General features: G+C 39.5%; 1 protein-coding gene across 1 annotated transcript in view; it reads left to right on the top strand.

The window, feature by feature from the left end:
- The window catches only part of gltpa (glycolipid transfer protein a), a 75,839-nt gene that overhangs the window by 37,007 nt on the left and 12,332 nt on the right, over window positions 1-26,500 (top strand). Inside the window, exons 2-4 of the mRNA XM_069932735.1 lie at window positions 10,075-10,133; window positions 11,939-12,072; window positions 25,450-25,600. Of these exons, the coding sequence (XP_069788836.1) occupies window positions 10,075-10,133; window positions 11,939-12,072; window positions 25,450-25,600 (344 nt within the window). The remainder of the gene's footprint in view (window positions 1-10,074; window positions 10,134-11,938; window positions 12,073-25,449; window positions 25,601-26,500) is intronic.

Genomic DNA, 26,500 nt, shown 5'->3' with positions numbered 1-26,500 from the left:
ATAACCATAATTAAAACATAATTCAGACATGAAAAAAATTAAATCAATGTATCAGGCCAAAGTGGGGATGTCTCCTAAAATGCCCTTGTCCCGGAACAGATTAATACCTATGAGGATTGCTATGAATGAGGGCAACTCTTTTCATTTGAATAGCTGAGCAATAAGTATGATTTGTTGAATAAAACCTTCTAGTATCTTCAGTTAAGATCTTTTTAAAATGATTTTTATTGAGTTTTATCAGAAAAATAAACAGAAAAACAATAAATTATTTGCAATGAAACCTTTGCAGATTTACAAATAACATATGGTACAGTAGCAATACTAAATTCTAAAGCCAATAAATGGTAATACATACAATATTACAAGAAATAAGTAAGAAAAAAATGAAAAGAAAAAAATTCAAGCTCATAGGAATCAAGATTAAAATTCATATTGTTTGTAGTGTTGAATCCAAACGACCAGGCCCAGTGCCGTTCATCATCACACCTGATTAGTCAAATTATGGAAGTGAGCTGGAAATGGGCCCCAAGTCTTATCAAAATAAATCTTGATTTTCATGACCTTGTGCTTAATTTTCTCCAGATTTAAAAAGGACATAATATTTAATAGCCATTGATTATGTGTAGGTGGGAGTTCATCTTTCCATTTTAACAGAATTTCTCTTTTTAATAAAATGGAGAATGCTATAACTGTCTTTGATTGAAGATAAAATTGTATATTTCTTTTGAAAAACCAAATAGTGCAATTACTGGACCTGGATTGAAAGTGATACTAAATATGGTTGAAAAAGTTCTAAACATTTTGGTCCATTATTTTTGCAAATTAGGAAAGTCCAAAATATGTGTAACAGGCTTTGAATATTTAGCATTTGTCACTAAGTGAACTAATATAAGAATAAATTTGAGCAAGTTTGACTTTGGAGAAATGTACATGATACAGCACTTTGAATTGAATAAGACTATGCCCAGTGCACAATGATGAATTGTAAATCAGGCCCAAAATTGAAGTCCATTTTTCTTCTGAGAAAGAAATATTTCAGATAATTCTCCCGTTCACTTTTAATTCCACTTAAAGAATTGCTTTCATATTCAATAGTTTATAGTATAAAGCAGATATCATGCCTTTATGAGTAAATTGTAACTCGAAGAGTTCATTGATTAAAATTTGGGTCAGGAAGAGTAGGAATTACTAAAAGTTTAGAGTGAAGAAAATGTCGAATTTGATAGTATCTGAAATAATGTCTATTTGATAGGTTAAGGATCCCCAATTGTTTGAAGGGAAATAAAATGTTGTTGTATTTTTAAAAAAATCTTTAAAACAATTAATATCTAAAAATTCCATTCTTGAAAACTGGCATCTAAATAGCTGTTTGAAATAAATAATTAGACATAATAAGAGTTGTAACTATAAATCCCATGTCTAAAAAATTTTCTGACTTGATTCCAGATTTTCAATCTATGTCAGATATAAAGTTCTTTGTCAATTTTTGAATAGAGATGGGTAAAGATGACCCCCAATACAGCCCATAGGGGGAGACTTCTGAGGGATTTTAACTCCATATCAATCCAATTAGGATATTCATCTGTCTTTTCATGATGCAACAAAAGTAACATTTTTATTGCCCAGTAGTAAAAATGGAAATTGGGTAGGGTGAATCCCCCATCATTCTCGTGTTCTGAAGATACCTTTTATTCAATATAGATTTCTTGTATTGCCATATGACATACTAATTGATTCAAAATTGTCAAAAAAGGACTTGGGAATAAATATCAGCAGTGATTGAAAGAGGTTTAAAAAGTTTAGTGGAATATTCATTTTAACTGAATTAATACAACCAGAATCATAGTTAATGAGAATGGTGGCCATCCTGTAAGAATTGGTTTGGTTTACGAGAAGTGCAAAGTTTTCTTTAAAAGTATTTTAAAATTCTTACTTGTAATAATGCCTACATATTAAAGTTGTTTATGCTAAAACAAAGTAATGACAGTTTATTCAGTATGGAAAAACTCAGGGTTGGAAATGAACAATGGAAGGTCATCCGCATAAAGAGATAACCTATGTTCAGTAGTTCCTATAAACAAACTAGTAAAATCAGGATTTTCACGCAAAGCAATAACAAGTGGTTCTATTGCTAAGTCAAAAACCAATGGGCTCAGAGGACAGAGCCTTGTCTTATGCCTTGATGTAGTTTAAAAAGCTTGGATTGCTGGGAATTGGAACGAATCGAGGCCATTGGATTTGTATATAAAATTTGTATCCAAATGTATAAAAGCTGAGCCAAAATTAAATTTTACTTGGGTGGCAAATAAATATTCTCATTCTAATCTGTCGAATGCTTTTTCAGTATCTAGGATAAAATACATCTGTGTGCCGTTTCCACCTCGACCCTTTCTCCCAGCACTTCCCTACCCAGCAACTTAGAGATCCAAGTTTGGAAGAAATGTGTTGGATTTTGCCCTTCCACCCCTTCTTTTAACCCCACTATTTTAATGTTATTTCTTCTGCTAAAATTTTACATTTTCACTTTCCTTTAATAATTTAATAATTTCTACCTTATTTATACTGTATATAGTCTCCTCATTCTGGCTCACCCCTTCCTCCACCTCAGCCCCCCCCCCCCTACCCATTAGCCCAGATAGGGTGCTCTGGACCCTGTCTAGCTCCCCCCCCCCCCCCCACCCCCCCCCCCCCCCCCATGGCTTGGGCTCTTTAATCTATAGCTCTAAAGAGCCTGCTTTCCATTTGCCCCATCTTGTCTATAACATCTTGGAGGGAGGGCTCTGACCCCCCCCCCCCCCACCCCCCGCTTGCTTTTCTTTAGCAGAGTTCTCTTTCTGGGTCTCCCCGCACCACAGGACCTGTCTTCATCGCTGAAATCTTGCTCTTGTAGATTTCTGGACCCCTTGCTGCTGCAGCTGCTGGTATTAGAGATCTCTTCTAAAGCAGCGCTGCACCTGTCAGCTGGTCTGTTTGTTTCAATGCTGGTTGCTGTTAGGATTCCACCAGCTCCCTGGAACTTAATCCTGGACCCGCTACTGAGGCAGGAATGAGCATTGGAGTCATTCCCGTTGTCGGCACCGATGCCTGCTGCACTTAATCTTGGACCCGCTACTGGAGCAGAGGTGAGTAGCACGCTTGACCCCGTTATCGCCACCGACGCCGATTTCCTGCCAGTTCCCCTTCTGTCGTCCCACTCCGATGTCTACAGAGTTCAGCACTGCTGCCCCTCGACTGTTGCCGATACTGACCTCTTCGTGGGCCTCGCACTCCCCACGAGCATGCCTGATCTGTCGGTCCCGTTGAGGTTGGTGGGGGGGCCCGATCCTTTCCCCATCCCCAAGGTCTTCAGGGGATTTTTCTTCAGGCACTTGTCAGCTATTTCCATCTGAATACTGCTCTTCCCGTCTCTTAAGTTCCATGTTTGAAATTGCAGCTTCCACTTCGGGCCCCGGGACGGCTCCATCATTTTTCCCACCACGAGGCATACCTTGCTTTGTCTCTTGCTTCAGGAAAAGCTTTTTCGTATTCTTTCTCAGCAGCTTGCCCTTTTTGGTCATTTTTTACTACAAATACTTTTCAAAGCCCTAATACTTCGTTTAGGTTTTTAACCCTAATTTTTCTTAAAAAGCGCAGGAGCTCTCGGGTTCTGCCTCCTCCTACTCTCCCTGCATCCCCACTTCCAAAATACATTCATTGTTGTGAGTAGAAGGTGTATACATGATATTCAGTAATCTATGAATATTATAAGAATGTCTGTTTTCAGTGAAACCTGTTTGACCCAAGTTTATTATACCTGGTTAGACCATCTCTGATTGATAGGCTAACACTTTAGATAAAAATTTTTACATCCACATTTAGTAAGGAGATTTGTCTGTAAGATGCATAATTCCTCTGAGTTTTTGTCCTTTTTAAGATCACTGAAATAACTGCTTCATTTAAAATAAAAAAGGAGGTAATTTTCCTTCTCAGAAAGAGTTGTTTGTGAAGGTCGCCTTGATGGTAGCCAGGAATTGTATAGTGGTCACATGGAAGTCTGACTCCCAACTAAATATTACATGATGAAATCTGGGAATTAAGAGTTGTATTCACCTGCAGAAAATTATGTACAATTTGAAGAGGAAATATGACACATTCATAGGTTAAAAATCTGCACTAATAGTAGATTGATAGAGATAAATGAAGTGGGTCGTGGCGCAGTTGATGTGCTCTTGTTTCGTATCTTTTTCATTTTACTTTGTTACTTTGGGTTTATATTTGGTTCCTTTAAGGGTTGGTGACTATAGATATTTGGCTCTTTTTGTTTGTTTAAATTACATAATCTTTTCCTTGTGGTATTCAGGTATAGGAGGGAAGGGAGGGGGGTGGGTGGGGGGTGGTAGTGTAATGGACTCTGAATGTAATGTAATATATCATTGTTGAGAAGGTTGAACTGTTATTTTGGATTTGTGAGTCTTGGAAAATCAAAAATAAAATATTCAAAAAAAACTTCAATGTCTCTGAAGATCTGTCCTTGGGACCTCCATGTTGTCACTACCCATGCCCCCTTCACACTATTATCATCAAGGAGGTATAGAAACCTGAAGATGAACAGCCAACAGTACAGAACCACCTTTCACTCTGCTATCAGATTTCTGAATAGAAAATAAACTTTAGATGCTCTCAACTTCTCACACTAATTTATTCTTAAAAAAAAATTGAAAGCAATATTTGCACCAGTAGTGCTACTACAAAACATTGTATTGGTGACACGCTCATGACAATAAATTCAGAATCTGATAGAATTTTGCATTGATGTTGATATCATACGCTTGGACAAGCATTTAGTTTTTTTTAACCATGGATTTTTTTGAACCTTGTTACATTTTACCCATTTCTTGGCTAAGGTGAGCCACTGATGGAATCGGACCTGTGATTGGGCTAAATAACATGTCCATTGTATAACTTGCAATTGAGCACATTGCACAATGTTTTCACTGTCTGGCTGATCTACCAGGGGTAGATTAGCCATTGAACCTCAAGATTTGAGATTCCATGTAATAAAGACAGTGCAATATTACATGGAATTTATTTTCCTCTGCTGTAAGGCAGACAGATTTGCCTTGGCAGAAATGTCCTGAAACGCCTCACAGTCAGAAAAAGGGAAGCAAAAGAGAGTCTCCTCAAAGTCACCGAGTGTCTGTGGATTTGCCTCCAGCACACTTCCACAGCCACAGAAGATCCAGTCCAAACCATCAGCAGCCTGAGCTCCAGATCCGAACCTCCGACCCAACCGGGAAGCCTTCAGCACCCTCTCGCATCCCAGTTCTATACCTGGTACCCCCCTTGAGCCAGTTCTTGAGCCAGTCTGCAACCCGGTGTGATCCCTCGACCACAGTCACTAGCAGCCCACGCCCTGCAGGGGTTCTTCGCCTCAAGTCACCAACAGCCTGCCACCTGTGTGTTTCTTCAACCATCATCTCTGCTTCTCCTTCTCAAACAGGATGGTGGGGGGGTGGGGTTATTCCCTTTTCACTGAGTCCTCTGCTTTTCCGGAGTCTGCAACCCCTCATGGCCACTACTGATCAGAGGTGCTGGCATTTTGGTTGCAGACTTTCCAGGGTTGAAATAGAATGTTACTGTTGTACATTCAGAAATTTTAGTTGTTAATTGCTTCAACTTGGAGTAAAATTATTGCAAGATTTACAGATTGTTTGCAGGCAAAGTGGTTCATTGGATTAGAATGCTGCATTTCCCTTTTGTGATCTGAACCTGTTGATAAAATTTGTACATTGCCTATTAACATTGAGAGCAGTGCAGAGTTTACTTTCTACTTGTGCCTGAATGAGGAAGTTTAATTTTTCAAAAGTCATGCAGATCTATTGTTCCTGTTTCTTAATGAAATCTGTCTGTCTTTACCCTATCTTGATTTAAATGTGGGTGAAGGGTCTGAATTCTCATTCCAGCATATGATGTGGTATGAATCAGAATCAGGATTTATTGTCATTAACAAGTCATGAAATTCAGTGTTTTGCAACAGTATCATAGTGTAAACGTTCATATTGTATCCATCTTACAACATTACTATAAAAATAAAAGAAAATAATAAAAATAATAGAGCACACAAAGTAAGGCAGTGTCTTTGGTTCAGTGATTATTCAGGAATCTGCTGGTAGCGGGGAAGAAGTTGACCTTGTGCCACTGAGTGCTTGTCTTTAAGCTCATGAACCTTTTCCCCGATGGTAGCAGAGTGAAGAGGGCGTGGCCTGGGTGGTGGGGGTCTTTGAGGATAGAGGCTGCTTTTTTTAAAAACACCCAACTCGTGTAGATGATATTGATGGAGTGAAATGTGGTGCCTGTGATTTCGCAGGCCAAGTTAACATCCTTCTGGAGTTTATTCTTGTCTTGAGACTTGGTGCCTCCGTACCAGGCAGTGATGCAACCAGCCAGAATGCTCTCCACGCTACATCTGTAGAAGTTCGAGAGTCTTTGGTGACGTACCAAATCTCCTCAGACACCTCACTAAGTAGAGCTGCTGGAGTTTGAAGTTCTTGGCCCTCTCCACTACTGAGCCCTCAATAAGGACTGGGTTGTGTTCCCATGACTTCCTCCTGAAGTCCACAATCATCTCCTTGGTTTTGCTGATGTTGAGTACAAAATTGTTGTCATTACACCATTCAACGAGCTAATCTAGCTCCCTCCTGTACGCTTCCTCATTGCTGATTTGTGATTCTGCCAACAACTGTGATGGCATTGGCATTGTATATGGGTGTATAACAAGTAGAGCGGTGGGCTAAGCAAGCATCCTTGGGGTGTGCCTGTGAGGAGGAGATGTTTTAAACTCCTACTGACTGGTCTTTCGATTATAAAGTCAAGGTTCAAGTTGCAGAGTGGGGTACAGAGACCCAGAGTTTGTAACTTCTTGACCAGCACTGAGGGAATAATTGAATTGAAGATAGAGTTGTAGTCTATAAAGAGCAACCATATGTGCAAATTGCTGTTTTTGATGAGATCCAGAGCTGAATGGAAAGCCAGCAATATTGCATCTGATGTGTTATGGAATGACTTTAATTCCATAACAAATCATCTATATCCCCAACACTAGCAAGTTAGTTTTGGATCTGCATTTTGTGCTATATTCATCCATGCAAATTAAAACCATTAGCCTATGTTGCATTGGTTTTATGCTTTTCAATTCTTGTTCTTAACATTTCCAGTCTATTCTCTTAATCCCTTATTGAGTCTAAATTGGCTATAGCAAGTGCCACTTATCACCTTTCAATCTGTCTCTAATCTTCACATTCCCCTCCATTCCCCACATCCACCAAAGGTAAAACCTGGTTCCATCTGCCTTTTTCCTTCCCTGACTCTACCCCTTCCCCATCTGCCTGTCATCTCCCTCATTTGAATCCACCTATCACCTGCTAGCCCTGCCTCACCCCTCACCAAGCCCCATCAATCTAGTTCTGATCAGGGTCTCCACCCAAAATGTTGACTATCCCATTATCTCCATGAATGCTGCCTCACATGCTGAGTGCTTCCATTTTTTTTGGCTCCCTCTGAGAGCATAGGTCAACCTGCTGGATATGTCCTATGGTTCCATTTGCAATACATGTATTGTCAGGCTCTAACTTCACATTGAACCAGAGGACCACTATAATTTATTGCCATGACAACAATGGACTTTATCTGTTGCAGCTTCATTGAGCATCTTGGCTCTCCACTGCAATTGCATGGTTCTCCCAATGGTCATGCATTTAATTCCCCGTTTCATTCCCTTGCTGACTTGTCTGTTTATGGTCTCATGAACTGCCAGACTGAGACCACCTGTAAATTGGAGGAATGACACTTCATCTTCCATCTGGGCATCCTCCAACCAGATGACATTAACATTTTCTGTTTCAAACCCCCCCCCCCCCAAAAATCTTCCTTCTTTCTTTTCTTTCAGATCTGTCTCTTTCTTCCCTTTACCCTCCGTCTCCTTTCACAGAGCCAAAATCAATACTCACTTTTTTCTTTTATCAAATCCAATTAACACCTTTTGTCTGTTGGTCTGGACTCCTCTCCCTCCCATTCTCTCTGTCTTTAATTTGGATGTCTGCCTGCTCTTTGCTTCTACCTTGAGGAAGGGTCAGGCCCGAAATGACGGTAATATATCGCATCTTCCTATGGATGCTGTGATACCAGCTGAGTTCCTCCAGCATTTCTGTGTTTTTGCTATAATCACAGCATCTGCAGACTTTTGTGTTTCACTCAGTTTTAGATATTTCCTTTTGACTTTTCCTCCTTGCCCACCTTCTCTGCAATTTAAAACTGTCTCTCTCCCACTTCTGATAGAATCTTCAATCTGATAAGTTTCAGTTTCCACAAATGCTGCCTGACCTGGTGCGTGTTTCTTGCTTTTTGCTTTTGAATTTCTGTAATTTTTTAAAATATGCAGTATTTTACCCTTGGATATAGTTGTTTTTCATGCTAAGTTCTGCATTCCTTCTTAATGGTGCCTCTGAATGTATGAGCTTATTAACAGTTTTGTACTATCTCTAGAAAATAAATTATTCAGTTCTGGTAATTGAACCATATCATGGGTTAGGATATAATTAGTCTCCATTATTGATGATTTTCATTTGTGTGCTCATTTTTATTCCATGTTTAATTTTTATTGCTAATGCAATTAGTAACCTTAACAACATTTAAAAGTTGTTTTTAATTGGGATTTTCTTTGAACATCCTTGTAAACAACATTCATACATAAGCTTGTAGCACAAGTATGTTCTTGTGAAGTTTGCTGCTAATCCATTGATGAGTGTTAATGCTGAATCTGCATCGTGAAACTTGATAGTTTTCCATGTTTTGATACTGATTTGGTTCCTGTTCAAATGACAGCTGATTAAGAAAATTGACATCAAGATCCCTGGAGCAGGAGGTGGTAACTAGCTGCCTGGCAATTATGCAAAACAAACAGAAAGATCTTCAATCTGAAAGTATTTTATCAATTTGATTAATGATTCTGTTTAACAGCAAATGTTCAGCAAGGTTCTGAGAGACTTATCAAAGGTGGAATCCTATCCCAGAAGGCTCGGAGGAGGGGGGAAAGAAAAATACAAATAGATTAACTTATAATCATACAATTAATCATCCCTGCTTCCAATTGCAAAACTTCAGAAAATATTTTCAGGATTTATGTGTTTGGTTATACTCTATATCGCCTCAAACCGTGCATCTTGGCACCTCGCAGTTCGACGGGCAGCAACCTCCTTTGAAGAAGACCACAGAGCCCACCTCACTGACAAAAGACAAAGGAGGAAAAACCCAACACCCAACCCCAACCAACCAATTTTCCCCTGCAACCGCTGCAACCGTGTCTGCCTGTCCCGCATCGGACTTGTCAGCCACAAACGAGCCTGCAGCTGACGTGGACATTACCCCTCCATAAATCTTCGTCTGCGAAGCCAAGCCAAAGAAAATGTGAATACAGGGAAGATAGTCTTTGATCATTGGTATATATTACTATAAGCAACCATTCTGGCATTCATACCTGGTAGATGTATTACAAATCTATTGTAATGATCTAGAACAGTAGTTCTCAACCTTTTTTTGTGCAATAGACTACTTGGTTCGCTTGCAGTGGACCACCGACAACAAACTCATGGTTGAGGAGGGAGCTCTGCAGGGGGACTCTTTGTGTACATCATAAAAATATCTTCAGTGTGGAGAAAGCTGACTAGTTAAGCGTGAAAGGAGTTTTGTGTGGACTTCAAGATTTTACAGACCATTTGAATTGAGTGTCCTACCGTTAAAAGTTTCATGCCATTTAATCTTTTAAAAATTGAGGACAATGTGCATATGTATTTAGAACTCAACTTAATTATTGATGTAAAAGCTGAATCACATGCTATAAATATTAAAATTTATTTTAAAATGTTTAAACTACAAGAAACAAAGAAAACTTTTTTCTTTGTTATAAATGCACAAATCTGCTTGTATTTGTGGAGACAAACTTGCCATTCACATTTACTGCCTGATATTGAGGAACAGACATGTCTATTTTAAAATTTAGTATCTGATAGTCAATATCTTTATTAAACTTTTTATTTTTAGATTGCCTTGGATCAAAACTGCTTTTACTGATCAAAGCAGATGTGACAGGCAACATCACAGTAAGTAATTGCTCTTAGTGTTGTACAGAGTGGAAAAGACCCTTTGACCCAACTTGTCCATGTCAACCAAGGTATCTTCCTGAGCTATTCCCATTTGGCATATATCCTTAACTTTTCCTATACGAACCTGTTCAAATATCTTTCAAACAATGTAATTGTACTAATCTCTATTACTTCCTCTGGCAGCTCCTTCCATATATCCACCACTCTCTCTGTATTGGGGAGGAGGAGGGGAACTTGTCCTATGGGTCTCTTTTGAGATCTTTCCCCTCTTAAACCTATGCACTAGTTTTAAACTCTTCTACTTGGTGGGGGTTGAGGGGGGTGAAGGATGACCATCTACCTTATCTGTGCCCCTCATGGTTTTTTTTTGCCTTCTCAAGATCACCCCTCAGCCTCCTTTGCTCTGGGGATAATAATGCTTTTTGTTTTTATTATTTTGGGAAAGGGTGAAAGGTGGGTGGGAGTTAATGGAGGATGTTGTAGGACCAGGGCACAGACAATTAATCTCATTTAATAGCTTCTGTCTGTGAGTGTTGTAATCACTATTTAGCAACCATTGCTGTTGGTTCACATGTGAAATTCTACTATGATATTCAAATTTACCTTGTTGGTGAAATAGTGGCTTTTACCGGGGAAATCAGTCAAAATCAAAAAAAGGCTGAACTGTTAAGTAAAATAGATTAAATTAATGACAAGACTATAATCCTAATTTGGCAAAATAAACTGTGTGGACAAGAATTTGTCACGGAAGCATTTGCTCAAGGATGAGCTCTTTATGATTACTCAGTTTGTAATTTGAAATGTTTCCATCATAAAGTGAGATCATTTAATATTGTATAAGTAAGGTGTGGCAACTAGTTGTGATCCGTTTTATTCATTTGTCACATCCACATTAAATAGCTGACTGAATATTTGCTCCAACCTAGTTTCCTTATTGTATGCAGATAGTAGAATGTAGATGATGAGCAGGTGTCCACACACTATCATTTCCCTCATGAAGACAACAAGTTCCAAATGAAGTAAATGGTCTGATCTCTGCTACTCAAATCTAAATCTGTTTCCACCACTGGTTCACAAGGTTATGGATATATGTGTTGCTTCAGGAATTGATCAGGTAGTCTAGGCTGATGACTTTGTCCCTTGCTAAGTCTGGAGCAAAATTGGATGATGATCTTTCAAACCAAGCCACATCACATGAATATTTTTTAAAAAAAATCCCTGCAAGGCTGTGAATTTCTTTGTTAAATTTAGCCACTGCCAAAGACTGATCAACTTTATCCACGTGATTGCTCTCAATAAGCTATGCTGCATGCAGATTAACTGATGCTTATGTCTATGTAATAGTCATTACATGACAAATTCTTTAACTTGTATGGGACATTCCATACCCATGAAAAGGAGTTTATGAATTCCTTTCAGATATTCTTATCCACAGATTTATTTAGTGGGTTTAATTCTCTCACTTTCAGTTGCTAACATTTTCAAATTGAAGTTTGGAACAATCTTTGGCAAGTCCTGAAACAAAAAAGAAATTATTTTGAAAACTGGTGAATAATCCTGTATCTTGGAGGTATGGCAGGAAAAATTGAGAGAGTCTGATGAAGGTGGCATGTTAGGTACTGGCTGTGAGCATATCAACCAAACAGTACAATAATGTAGTTCAGTTGAGATGTGGATTACTAATCACATGATTTCCAACAGCAATCACTTAGCCAATAAATTTCACTTCAGAAGAATTTGTCTTTTAAAAGAATTTGAATTTTGATTCTTTCATTTTGGTTCAAACTTTTTTTTTCAAATAGAAAATTAAGAATGTGTACGAGACAAACCCCATAAAATTCAAAACATTGCAACTGATTCTTGAAGGAGAAAAGGAGCAATATGGCACAGAGTGGCCAGAAGTTGGAGCTACACTGGCACTTATGTGGCTAAAAAGGTAATCTGTTTAATCTATGTAGTTATATTCCCCTTTAGTTTTGCTCTCACCCACGGCTTTGTTTCTTCTTGAGCAGATTTCATCCAGAGAATGCAAAGATTTGGGTGCCATCATGAGGTTCCCTTTGTTCAAGCGGAGCACATCACATCTGTGCTGATGCTGTCCACTTTGGATCTCTAAGTGCCCATGCTTCTACCAGGCACTGGACAACTCTTGGGAATGGTAATCTTGTCTGACGTTCAGTTGTTGGGCAGTCATTCGAAATGCAACCTCAAATTCAATATCTCAGTTATACCTCCAAAGAATCTCCATCAGGGTTCCAAAATGGTGGCTGTGAAGCAGTAGGGTTACTTCAGAGTTTTTTTTAAAAAAAAGAAAAGATAGATAGTTATTAGAATAGGGAAGGAAAAGTGTTAAAACAAAAAGTCCAAATAATGAAAAAGGGGTCAACCTCAGACCTGCCCAGGGGCCAGGGGTAGATTTAGCATGAGAACAAAGAACCCCCTGTTGTAAAAAAAAAAAAAAAAAAAATGCCTAACTGAAAAGATGAACGAGGACAGCCCAGTAGGGACTGACCCAAAAAAACGATCAGAGAGTTAGAAAGTCGTTGAAACCATGCAGCTGTTGACAGGGACGGCGGTGGGTGAAGATAATGGACCCACGCGACCCATACAGCCGTTGACTGAGGGGGCAGTAGAAAAAGACATTGGGTCCGAAAAGGAGAAGAAAAATTTGTCTGAAAGAAAGAGGTTCAGGAAGAACATGAAGTATGTCAGGCAACTGTCGAGAGACCTGCAGAAGATGGCAATACCCCGGCCCCAAAGTGGTTAAAAACCTCCTTACAGGAAAAAAAACCCCACGGGTAACGAGGGAGAGGTTGGGAATGCTTGCGGCCGTGAAAGACTTGAGCATCAAGGGAGGAACGTGAAACATAGGAGGGATGGCAACAGTGATAGAGGACCCTGAGAAAAAGCAGGAGCTTACTGAATCTAGCAATGTTGAAGCGTCATCGGAGACATCAGATCTGGAAAGCACTGGACAAAGAAGAGAAAGGAGGCTGGAGGTCACAAATAGCTGCAGTGAGAAAGAATCTGAAGAAGAGGAGGAAAAGGAGTCATGTGATGGAGTAGTGGCCGGTAGGAGAATACCAGCCCTCTCCAGAAAAGAAGAAATAAAGTGAAGAAAACGCAAACGTCAAGAAACACAAAACACAACAAATAAAAGATAAAGGTGTGGAGAAAAGAAAGAAAATGGCACCCAAGAAGGAAAAAGCAAAAACAACGGGGGGAAAAAAGAAGGAAAGACGCCTGAAGAGAAAGGAGAAGGCCTTACCTGGTTGAAGAGGCAGGGAGCCGCTGTGGACAGAGGAGCCCGCTCCCCGAGGTTAGTGGCGACCCCACAGGGTCGCGACCTCCCGACCACAGGACTGCAAAAATGGCTCTCTGAGCCAAACAGAAGTGCGCAATGTGCACACCAGGGAAACGGAAAACACCGACGGGAGGGGGGCCCAGCTGTGGAGTGAACTTACACAGCGCGACCAGCTGAGAGATGCCCAACAGCAGGGCTCTCAGATGGAAGAAGAGGAAAGCAACAGGAAAGGGAATGATAAGAAAGAAAAACAGCAACAGGAAGCCCAACAGATAACTAGCCCAGAAGAAGAGGACCAACAACAAGAAGCTATGCAAAAAAAAACACCCAACAAACTGAGGCAAGCAGCTCAACAAGAAAGTCAGAAGAGACACAGATACAAGGAAGAGAAGTAGAAGACACAAACACAGGTGCAGACACAGAAGAAGAAGACCAAGCTCTGCAAAGAAGAATAGAAGGTAAAATAGATGGACAGTATATAGATTTTTAAAATTTCAATAGCAAATGAAAGCATTAAATGAATGGTTGACATTAGAATTTAGTGAAATGAAAAGAAAAATGAAAAGTACAGAAGAAAAAGTGAGTAGGATAGAGCTGGTCATGACAGAAATAGGGAAAAGATTAGAAAATGTGGAAGAACGAGAAATGGCTGTAGAAATGGAAGTGAATGACTTAAGAAGAAAATTGGAAGACAATGACGAAAAAGTTAGTCACAAGAGTTGTTAGCTCAGAAGATGGATATAATGGAAAACTATAGTAGGCGTAACAATATAAAGATAGTGGGCCTAAAGGAAGATGAAGAAGGCAAAAATATGAAAGAATCTATAAAAGAATGGATCCTAAAGGTCCTGGGAATGACAGAAATACAGGAAGGAATGGAAATGGAAAGGGCATACAGAACACTAGCCCCGAAACCACAGTCACAACAAAAACCAAGATCCGTTTTAGTAGAATTGAGATACATGACAAGAGAAAATATATTGGAGAGGGCAAGGAATAAAATTAGAGAAGTCAAAAAACCATTGGAATACAAGGGTCAAAAAATATTTTTTTACCCAGACATAAGTTTTTAACTCCTAAAGAAGAGTACAAGAGTTTAACACAGCAAAATCGATCCTATGGAAAAAAGGCTATAAATTTATGTTAAGATACCCAGCTGTGCTTAAAATAGTTATCTCGGGGGAGCAAAACAGACTGTTCTTGGATCCGGAGAAAGCACGAGAAATTGCAGAACGCCTGCAGGACAGAAAAAGAGATGAAGAGAAGTAACAAAAATGAAGAAGGACGACTGACAACATAAAGATGTAAAAATAATGTATAAGAACTAAAGAAGGGAAAGAAAAGGGAAGTAAGGGAGGGGGAAAAAAGAAGCAGGTGAGCTTCGTTAAATGTGAATATAAAAGTCTTTTCTGGAGGGGGTTGGGTGGGAGAGAATAACAGTCACTGCGAAATCAGTTGATGCTTGCGAGCGGGTTCACAATCCAAATGGAGAGGGGAGTTGTGGTTGCACGGCAAGGGACAAGGGGAAACTTGGGGGTGGGGGGGGGGGAACCTCTTGGTGGTTAAGGGAATTTTAGATGTGGGAGTTGTTGAAATATTTTATGTTTTAGAAATGTTGCCGTACATTGAGTTCAAAAAGGGAAAACAGATGAAAATGGGGAAAAGGGAAAAGGGGAAAGGTGATGGTGAGGAAGTGGAAATGAGGTGTAAACAGAGTATGAGATGGCCATGTTGAACTATATGACTATAAATATTAATGGAATACATAACCAAATCAAAAGGAAGAGGCTATTAAATTTACTGATAAAAGAAAATAATAGATATACCATTTGTGCAGGAAACTCATCTAACTGAAGTGGAACATAATAAATTAAGGAGAAATTGGGTAGGGCACGTAATGGCAGCATCATATAATTCAAAAGCCAGAGGTGTAGCTACATTAATCAATAAAAATGTACCAATCAAAATAGAGGAGGAAATAATAGATCCAGCAGGGAGGTATGTAATGATAAAGTGTCAGATCTATTCAGAATTCTGGAATTTGGTCTATATATGCACCTAATGAAGAATATCAAAAGTTTATGCAAGATAATTTGTTTGAAGATTGGAGATATGCAGGGGAATATATTGATAGGAGGGGATTTTAACCTTAATTTGGACCCAAAGATGGATAAAACTGGACAGAAGACTAGCAAAAAGAATAAAGTGGCCAAATTTATGGTTAAATCAATGCAGGAAATGAAACTTTTGGATATATGGAGGAGGCAACACCCAAAGGAGAAGGAATACTCGTATTATTCGAGTAGACATAAAACATACTCAAGGATTGACTTGTTCCTGTTGTCAGCCCATATCCATGGCAGAATTAGGAAAAAGGAATATAAAGCAAGATTGCTATCTGATCATTCACCCCTGTTATTAGCAATAGAACTGGAGGACATCCCCACCAAGAACATATAGATGGAGATTAAACTCCATGCTACTTAAAAGACAGGAATTTAGAGAATTTATTGAATGCCAAATTAAAATGTACTTTGAAATAAATACGGAATCAGTGAAAGACAAATTTATATTATGGGATGCAATGAAAGCCTTCATTAGAGGACAGATAATAAGTTATGTAACTAAGACGAAAAAGAACTACAATCGGGAAATAGAATAGTTGGAAAGGGAAATAGAAAGTACAGAAAAATAACTAGCAACAAGGGAAGATACAACAAAAGGAAGAGAATTGGCGGACAAAAAGAATAAAATACAAAACATTACAAATGTATAAGGTGGAGAAGAACATAATGAAAATAAAGCAGAAGTATTACGAGCTAGGAGAAAAAACGTACAAAATACTAGCCTGGCAACTTGAAACAGAACAAGCTAAAAAGAACTGTATTGGCATCAAGGAAAAAGGACAAACAAATTACATATAACCCAACAGAGATCAATGAAAACTTTAAGGAATTCTATGAACAATTATACAGAACTGAGAACAAAGGGAAAGAAGTCAAAATAGATGAGTTTTTAGCTAAAATTGAATTACCGAAATTGCAAGAAGTGGAGGAAAACAAATTAATAAAACCATTTGAAATAGAGGAAATACAGGATATATTAAAAAAGCTGCCAAACAATAAAACACCTGGAGAGGTTGAACTCCCAATAGAATTCTATAAAACATTTAAAGAGTTATTAATTCCTCCTCTCCTGGAAGTAATGAACCATATAGAAGAAACACAAAACTTGCCAGATTCATGTAAAACAGTAATAATTACAGTAATACCAAAGGCGGGGAAAGATCCACTAACACCAGCATCATATAGACCAATATATCTACTTAATTCAGATTATAACATATTAGCAAAACTATTAGCAAACAGATTGGCTGACTGTGTACCAAAAATAGTAAAACAAGATCAAAATAGATTTATTAAGAAAAGACGAACAACGGACAATGTCTGTAAGTTCATTAATTTAATCCATGCAGTGCAAGGAAATAAAACACCAACAGTGGTAATTGCTTTAGATGCAGAGAAAGCCTTTGACAGGGTAGAATGGAATTATTTATTCAAAGTATTACAGAGGTTCAACCTACCAGAAAAATATATTGATTGGATTAAAGCATTATATAAGGGACCATTGGCGAAGATGATAGTAAATGGATATGTATCGAACCAATTTAAATTAAGTAGGTCAACTAGGCAGGGATGCCCACTATCTCCTTCACTGTTTGCTTTAGCAATAGAACCATTGGCAGAACTGATAAGAACGGAAAATAAAATAAAAGGGATAAAAATAAAGGAGAAGGAATATAAAAAATCAGTTTATTTGCAGATGACATCATAGTATACTTAACAAAACCAGAAATATCAATATAAGAACTACATAAGAAATTGAAGGGATATTGAGAAATATTGGGGTACAAGATCAACGCAAAAAAGTGAAGTGATGCCAATAAATAATGCGGATTACACAGAGTTTAAAAAAGAATCGCCATTTAAATGGCAAACACAAGCAATCCGATACCTAGGTATTGGATAATAATTTAGGCCACCTATACAAATTAAATTATCAGCCATTAATTATGAAATTACAGGATGACTTAGAACATTGGAAAGAATTGCCACTAACATTGATAGGGAGGGTAAATTGCATTAAAATGAATGTCTTCTCAAGGATACAATACCTATTTCAATTGTTACCTATTTCAATTGTTACCAATTCCCTTAACAGAGAATTTCTTCAATGAACTAAACAGAATAATAAGTAAATTCTTGTGTAAAGGGGGGGAGACCGAGGATAGAGCTAGATAAATTAACAGAATGGTAGAAACAAGGTGGTTTGCAGCTACCAAACTTGTGCTGCTCTAACAGATTTTTATCAAACAAGGGAAAAACCAGATTGGACCAAGATAGAGCTAGATAAAATAGGCGAGAAGGTACCAGAACATATACTTTATAAATGGAATGAAAAACTGGTGCAATATTGAAGTTCACCAGTACTGCACCATTTACTCAACATATGGAAGAAGATTCACGTAGAAAGGAAAAAAAACAAATTACCAACTACCAAAATTATTATTGACGCAATATCTTCTAATCCCTTTCACAATAGATAACCTTTCCTTTAGAGAATGGGAGAGAAAAGGAATTAAAATAATAGAAAATTGTTTTTTGGGAAATAATTTATTATTATTTGAACAAATGAAGTACAAATATGGTATAACTCATGGTACAATGTTTGCATACCACCAACTGAAAACCTACTTAAAGGACAAATCGAGAAGCAGACTAAGATTACCAGAAGGAAGCAGCTTTGAATATGTGATTACAGAAACAACGATAATAAAAAGATTTATAACAAACATGTGAGTCAAGCTGCAAGAGAAGGAAAATGATGAAATAAGCTATAAACCCAAACAAAAGTGGGAAAAAGATTTAAACATAAAGATAAAAAATGAAACATGGGAAAAGTTATGTTCTGAAACTATGAAAAATATAATCAACACGAGGTTACACATGATACAATATAATTGGTTACACAGGCTATATATCACGCCCCAAAAGTTAAATAAATGGGACCCAACATTATCACATAGATGTTTTTGCTGTTTTTTTTTTCTTCTTTGGCTTGGCTTCGCGGACGAAGATTTATGGAGGGGGTAAAAAGTCCACGTCAGCTGCAGGCTCGTTTGTGGCTGACAAGTCCGATGCGGGACAGGCAGACACGATTGCAGCGGTTGCAGGGGAAAATTGGTTGGTTGGGGTTGGGTGTTGGGTTTTTCCTCCTTTGCCTTTTGTCAGTGAGGTGGGCTCTGCGGTCTTCTTCAAAGGAGGTTGCTGTCCGCCAAACTGTGAGGCGCCAAAATGCACGGTTTGAGGCGTTATCAGCCCACTGGCGGTGGTCAATGTTGCAGGCACCAAGAGATTTCTTTAGGCAGTCCTTGTACCTTTTCTTTGGTGCACCTCTGTCACGGTGGCCAGTGGAGAGCTCGCCATATAACACGATCTTGGGAAGGCGATGGTCCTCCATTCTGGAGACGTGACCCATCCAGCGCAGCTGGATCTTCAGCAGCGTGGACTCGATGCTGTCGACCTCTGCCATCTCGAGTACTTCAACGTTAGGGATGTAAGCGCTCCAATGGATGTTGAGGATGGAGCGGAGTCAACGCTGGTGGAAGCGTTCTAGGAGCCGTAGGTGGTGCCGGTAGAGGACCCATGATTCGGAGCCGAACAGGAGTGTGGGTATGACAACGGCTCTGTATACGCTTATCTTTGTGAGGTTTTTCAGTTGGTTGTTTTTCCAGACTCTTTTGTGTAGTCTTCCAAAGGCGCTATTTGCCTTGGCGAGTCTGTTGTCTATCTCATTGTCGATCCTTGCATCTGATGAAATGGTGCAGCCGAGATAGGTAAACTGGTTGACCGTTTTGAGTTTTGTGTGCCCGATGGAGATGTGGGGGGGCTGGTAGTCATGGTGGGGAGCTGGCTGATGGAGGACCTCAGTTTTCTTCAGGCTGACTTCCAGGCCAAACATTTTGGCAGTTTCCGCAAAGCAGGACGTCAAGCGCTGAAGAGCTGGCTCTGAATGGGCAACTAAAGCGGCATCGTCTGCTGTAACATCGTCTGATGTTTTTGCTGTAACATACCAAAAGATCCAGAGATCTTTCTTCTAAGTAATATAAAAAGTAAAGAATTAGGCCTTAAACTGGATGAAGCGCAAAAAAGATTTATTATGATAGCCTTAGCTGTAGCAAAAAAAATGTATAATGTCAACTTGGAAATCAGAAGAGAGCCTGAGAGTACAGCAATGGTATAGAGAAATGAATAAATGTATTCCATTGGAAAAAATAACATATAATTTTAAAAAATAAAGTCACATTATTTGAACAAATTTGGGAACCGTATTTGAACACAACAGAGAGGGCTTACCACGGACCTCCTCCCCCTAAAATGATAAAATGAGAAGACAAAATAACCTGATCCAGTGTGTGAAAGTAGATGACACAATTTTGTTGTTTATTTTCATTGTGTGATGACATTGTTTCATGGTTTTATTGTATTGTTTATGTTGAACGTTTAATAGTTTTGGAGGCGGGTGGGAAGGAGGGAGGGAATGTAGAGGAAAAAAGGGGAGAAAATGCCACTGTGTATATTTAAGAGGGAAATGTTTGTATGTATTTTAATTAATATGGTTCACAGTGTGAAAAATTTTAAAAACATTTATAAAAGTGAATATCAGAAAAGAAATGAGAGAAAGAAGAGACTGAGAAAACAAACTATGGGGTTAGAAAGGAGGGAAAAGGAAATAGAGGGGTGGGGCCAACTAGCCAAGAACTATTAAAAAAACTACTGGAATGGCTAAATGTAATAAGAAAAAATGGATAGATTAACTGAGCATCAATGGTGGAAGACAGGATAGAGAGTGGAGGAGGGTATCAAAAGATTGAGTGGGATGTATGGGAGAAAAAAGAATTTGGGATAAGATTGACAATTTGGAAAATTACAGTAGAAGAAATACTGCCAAGGTGGTGGGGGTGAAAGAAGGCATAGGGGGAAGAGACCTGGTGGTTTTATTTAAAATGGATTCTGGAGGTGCTGGGTGGGAATAAAAGTGATCATTTAGAAATTGAGGGAGTCGACCCGTCTCTTGCCCCCTGACTGGCTCCAGTCAAAGGCCCTGCTCATTCCTGGTTAAGCTTCGCTACCAGGACAGGGAGCAAATTCTACGGGTGTGGCAGAAAGAGCGAAGAAGAGGTGATGTCCAGCAATGTGGAAGGGAGCTTGGGTATTTTTTCCCCGACATTAGTGCGGCACTCGTCAGTCACAGAAAGGAGTTTGACCCAGTCAAAAAGATTTTGAAACAAAAGGGGATAGAATACCCCCTCCTTTAACCAGCCACCTTGAAAGTAACAAGGAGAAAATAAATTTTTCAGGGAAGCTCTGATTTATGTTAAAAGAAATATAATCACAATATCTTTGGCTTGGCTTCGCGGACGAAGATTTATGGAGGGGGTAAAAAGTCCACGTCAGCTGCAGGCTCGTTTGTGGCTGACCAGTCCGATGCGGGACAGGCAGACACGATTGCAGCGGTTGCAAGGGAAAATTGGTTGGTTGGGGTTGGGTGTTGGGTTTTTCCTCCTTTGCCTTTTGTCAGTGAGGTGGGTTCTGCGGTCTTCTTCAAAGGAGGCTGCTGCCCGCCAAACTGTGAGGCGCCAAGATGCACGGTTTGAGGCGTTATCAGCCCACTGGCGGTGGTCAATGTGGCAGGCACCAAGAGATTTCTTTAGGCAGTCCTTGTACCTTTTCTTTGGTGCACCTCTGTCACGGTGGCCAGTGGAGAGCTCGCCATATAATACGATCTTGGGAAGGCGATGGTCCTCCATTCTGGAGACGTGACCCATCCAGCGCAGCTGGATCTTCAGCAGCGTGGACTCGATGCTGTCGACCTCTGCCATCTCGAGTACCTCGACGTTAGGGGTGTGAGCGCTCCAATGGATGTTGAGGATGGAGCGGAGACAACGCTGGTGGAAGCGTTCTAGGAGCCGTAGGTGGTGCCGGTAGAGGACCCATGATTCGGAGCTGAACAGGAGTGTGGGTATGACAACGGCTCTGTATACGCTTATCTTTGTGAGGTTTTTCAGTTGGTTGTTTTTCCAGACTCTTTTGTGTAGTCTTCCAAAGGCGCTATTTGCCTTGGCGAGTCTGTTGTCTATCTCATTGTCGATCCTTGCATCTGATGAAATGGTGCAGCCGAGATAGGTAAACTGGTTGACCGTTTTGAGTTTTGTGTGCCCGATGGAGATGTGGGGGGGCTGGTAGTCATGGTGGGGAGCTGGCTGATGGAGGACCTCAGTTTTCTTCAGGCTGACTTCCAGGCCAAACATTTTGGCAGTTTCCGCAAAGCAGGACGTCAAGCGCTGAAGAGCTGGCTCTGAATGGGCAACTAAAGCGGCATCATCTGCAAAGAGTTGTTCACGGACAAGTTTCTCTTGTGTCTTGGTGTGAGCTTGCAGGCGCCTCAGATTGAAGAGACTGCCATCCATGCGGTACCGGATGTAAACAGCGTCTTCATTGTTGGGGTCTTTCATGGCTTGGTTTAGCATCATGCTGAAGAAGATTGAAAAGAGGGTTGGTGCGAGAACACAGCCTTGCTTCACGCCATTGTTAATGGAGAAGGGTTCAGAGAGCTCATTGCTGTATCTGACCCGACCTTGTTGGTTTTCGTGCAGTTGGATAATCATGTTGAGGAACTTTGGGGGACATCCGATGCGCTCTAGTATTTGCCAAAGCCCTTTCCTGCTCACGGTGTCGAAGGCTTTGGTGAGGTCAACAAAGGTGATGTAGAGTCCTTTGTTTTGTTCTCTGCACTTTTCTTGGAGCTGTCTGAGGGCAAAGACCATGTCAGTGGTTCCTCTGTTTGCGCGAAAGCCGCACTGTGATTCTGGGAGAATATTCTCGGCGACACTAGGTATTATTCTATTTAGTAGAATCCTAGCGAAGATTTTGCCTGCAATGGAGAGCAACGTGATTCCCCTGTAGTTTGAGCAGTCTGATTTCTCGCCTTTGTTTTTGTACAGGGTGATGATGGTGGCATCACGAAGATCCTGAGGCAGTTTACCTTGGTCCCAACAAAGCTTGAAAAACTCATGCAGTTTGGCATGCAGAGTTTTGCCGCCAGCCTTCCAGACTTCTGGGGGGGATTCCATCCATACCTGCTGCTTTGCCACTTTTCAGTTGTTCGATTGCCTTATATGTCTCATCCAGGGTGGGAACCTCATCCAGCTCTAGCCTTAGGGGCTGTTGAGGGAGCTGGAGCAGGGCGGAATCTTGGACTGAGCGGTTGGTACTGAAAAGAGATTGGAAGTGTTCTGACCATCGGTTGAGGATGGAGATCTTGTCGCTGAGGAGGACTTTGCCGTCTGAGCTGCGCAGCGGGCTTTGGACTTGGGGTGAGGGGCCGTACACAGCCTTTAGAGCCTCGTAGAAACCCCTGAAGTCGCCAATGTCCGCGCTGAGCTGTGTTCGTTTGGCGAGGCTAGTCCACCACTCATTTTGGATCTCCCGGAGTTTGCGCACAATATAGCAGGAGAGTTTATATACAAATGGAACACCGAATTAATTTCAAAAAAAACAAATAACCCCATATTAAAACATACATACCAGACATGGCAAAAAATGCATAATTGGATTGAAGGTGGGGCTGTCTCCGAATATGCCCTTGACCAAGAACAATTTAACACCTATGATGCTGGGCAACAGGATCATGAATACCTGGTGCCAGAAAAGGATCAGATGTATCAAGGACTGTTATGATCAGTGGCAAATAAAGTCATTCTAGCAATTGAGGATTAAATTTGGATTATCTAATAGAACATTCTTTTGCTTCCTAAAATTGACATTTTTCTTAAGAAACAAAAATGGCTCTGCCGGAGTGAACCATGAAGATTTTAATTCGACTAGAGAATGAATTTGTTTATTTCTAGAATGTATTTCCTTCTCTAGAGTGAGGGCCCAAAACTGGGATTACACCAGTCGAGTGAAAGATGGGAATCGGACTTGGGTACTCCTGCTAATGAAAATTGGTTGGAAGACGTGTCTGAATAGCATGACAGGGATTGTCTTTGCTGGATACCTGCTGGTGCAGTACAATTTGCTGCATCAGTTGTACATCATTGCAAAAATTACACAAAGTCAGAAATTTTGGAGATGTGTTTTGGATGTGGTGTAGAGGTTAGAACCTTTCTCCACTCCACCTGGCTCTGTACGAAAGTGAGATCCTTCTAGGTAAATCTGGGGGACATTCTTAAAAAAAAAATTACACAAGTGGAGTTTTCACAAGGTCTAGAATTGTTTCTTCTGGGTTATGTTGGTGAAATACAGTTTAGACTTCCAAACACCAAATTTAATTTGTGAAGATCACTTTAACAGTAGGCAAGAAATGTGTAGCGTTTCCGAGGGAATCCAGAGTAAATTTACACGATGGAATTTGGAAATGCATTTCTTTGGAGAAGATTACTTGTAACTTAAGGAAGAAGTATGACATGTTCATTGAAGTGTGGCAGCTGCATCTGAGGCACATAGGTGCACAGATATGATCTTTAACACCCTCCTTTGAGAAATGAGTCGAGATATAAGCCGTCTCTACAGATAGTGAATTAAGATCGTGGCACAGAAGACTTGTTTAATTTTTTATTTTTTTCTTTGCCTTTTATGGTTTATTTAATATCTGGGGAAGAGAAATAATAGTGGACTCTATATAATATTTGTGTGATAAGAAAATGTTTTCTATTATTTGTATATATTTGCTTGATTCTTTTAAAATAAAATATTCAAAAAATCTCCATTATAAAATCATGAACATAAATGGCTACCTCTTGCCTCAAGAAAATTTTTTTTCCTGAAAATAATAACAGGAATTGAAATTGGTGAAAGTTTGTAAATCAATACCATTGCCGCCTGAGTGTTCTCTTGTTTAGAGTCCTGCGTTTTATTTTCCAACTCATTAGTCACTAAATCAACCACATAATGAATCTTGAAATTTTAGTGATGAACAGCAGGGATAATGAGACATGTGGGTAGCATATTTCTGAATATGTATGAGGGCCTCTCTTATGTAGTTTTCTATTGGGAATTTTTATGGTTCAAATACTAATATTCCCTTAGTCTATTGTCAGCATCTGTTGAAGGTCACTGTACGTGAATGACAGCTACTTGTAATGTCTTGGGCACGGTGCATTCTGCAGTCTAACTTTAACCTCTGCTCTTCAACAGAGTAAATTAAATTATTTTCTGAACAGTAATTGAACATATTTGCAATCAATGCATAATACTGAGATGAACTTGAGGGGTAAAGCTATTTTTGGCTGGTTAGTTGGAATTTGAGGCATGATCATTGTTTATTAGGCAGAATAACCTCTAATTTTAGGTAACTCTGTCTTTATTGTTCCTTGACCAGCTAATTTTAAAAATGAAAAAGCTAGTTGTCCAGTTAAATTTTGACCATTCATTGTGATATGAAATTTGTGCAGGATCATTCATGACTAGTAAACAACTGCGAGTATTTACTACCAATCTGTACTTTTAAAATGTTATCAGGTACATAATTTGTCTTCATTACATTGTGAGAATGGTTCTACAAATGGCAACAAGATTCATTTTTTGGTTGTGCTTTTTGAAGGTTATTTTCATTGTCCCATGTGAATCTTCCATATTAACTTGACAACAATTGAGATTGAGGTTAAATGCCATCCATATGATCATGCTGGATCTCGAGAACGCAACTTCTCTCTAAGTAATGAGTGCTACCTCTGAATTGGCATGACCCGTCAGTCTTGCACTGCTAATTTTGGCCATCTTCGGAGAATGAATTTTCTGTGATGGTTTGATATGCAAATTGGACGTATAGAATCAATGACTTCTAGGTTTTCTGTATTTTAAAATCCTGTCTTTGAAATTGAGGAAATGTGAATGTAAATGGATGGCAGCTTCTGTTTTTGATTTGCTTTTCTTGAAATTTTCATAGGGGTTTGAAATTCATACAGGTTATGCTGCAGAGTATTGCAGATGGGGAACATGATGATGCAAATCCAAATCTCATTCAAGTCAATGCAACAAAAGCTTATGAAATGGCTCTAAAGAAGTACCATAACTTTTTCAAACAAAAATTATTTGCTGTGAGTATATTTTTACATACCCTCCTTGAAATACTCTCTGTGTTGGCCATATCTGGTCAATTCTTCTGAGTTGACATGGAACTATTTAACACTACAGGATGAATACAGAAACAGGCTGTGCCAAACTATTTATTCCATCTGTCCTACACTTGGATCACAGCCCTCCACACCCCTTCCATCCATGTACCTATCCAATCTTAAGTGTCAAAATCAAACCTGCATCAACTACCTTCCACAATCTTGCCATCCTCTGGGTGAAGTTATCCCTAATGTTCTCCTTAAACATTTCACCTTTCACCCTTAACCCATGTCCTCTAATTCTTGTTTCCCCCCCCAAAAAAAAACCACAATATTTTCCCTATCTATACCCCTCATAACTTTGAATACCTCTGTCAAATCTCCCTTCATGCTCCGATGCTGCAGGGAATAAAGTTTAAACCTATTCAACCTTTACCTATAAGTCAATTCTTCAAATCCCAGCAATGTTTTGTAAATTTTCTGTATTCTTTCAATCTTGTATCTTTCCAATAGGTAGATGACTGAAATTGCACACTATACTCCAGATTAGGCCTCACCAATATTTTGTACTTCAGCCTAACATCCCACTCCTGTACTTAATACTTTGATTTATTAAGGCTAATGTGCCAAAAAACTTTCTTTACAATGCTGTCTACCTGTGGTGCCACTTTCAAAGAAATGTTTACCTAAATTCCCAGATAACTTTGTTCTACTGCACTCTTCAGTTTGTCTGACTGTCATTCTTGCCCTTGTATTCTGCTGTAATTCAAATAGATGGAAATATTTTCTGATTTGGGCAGCTTTCTCAGTGTGATATTACAAAGAGCAGAGGTATTGGGGAATGAGCAACATATGAGACCTATGTGACTTGGCTGCAGCATC

The sequence above is a fragment of the Narcine bancroftii genome, chromosome 4, assembly GCF_036971445.1.
Source record: "Narcine bancroftii isolate sNarBan1 chromosome 4, sNarBan1.hap1, whole genome shotgun sequence".
Lineage (NCBI taxonomy): Eukaryota > Metazoa > Chordata > Chondrichthyes > Torpediniformes > Narcinidae > Narcine > Narcine bancroftii.
Note: the sequence above shows the minus strand (reverse complement) of the source record. Positions and strands in the feature narration are given on the sequence as shown.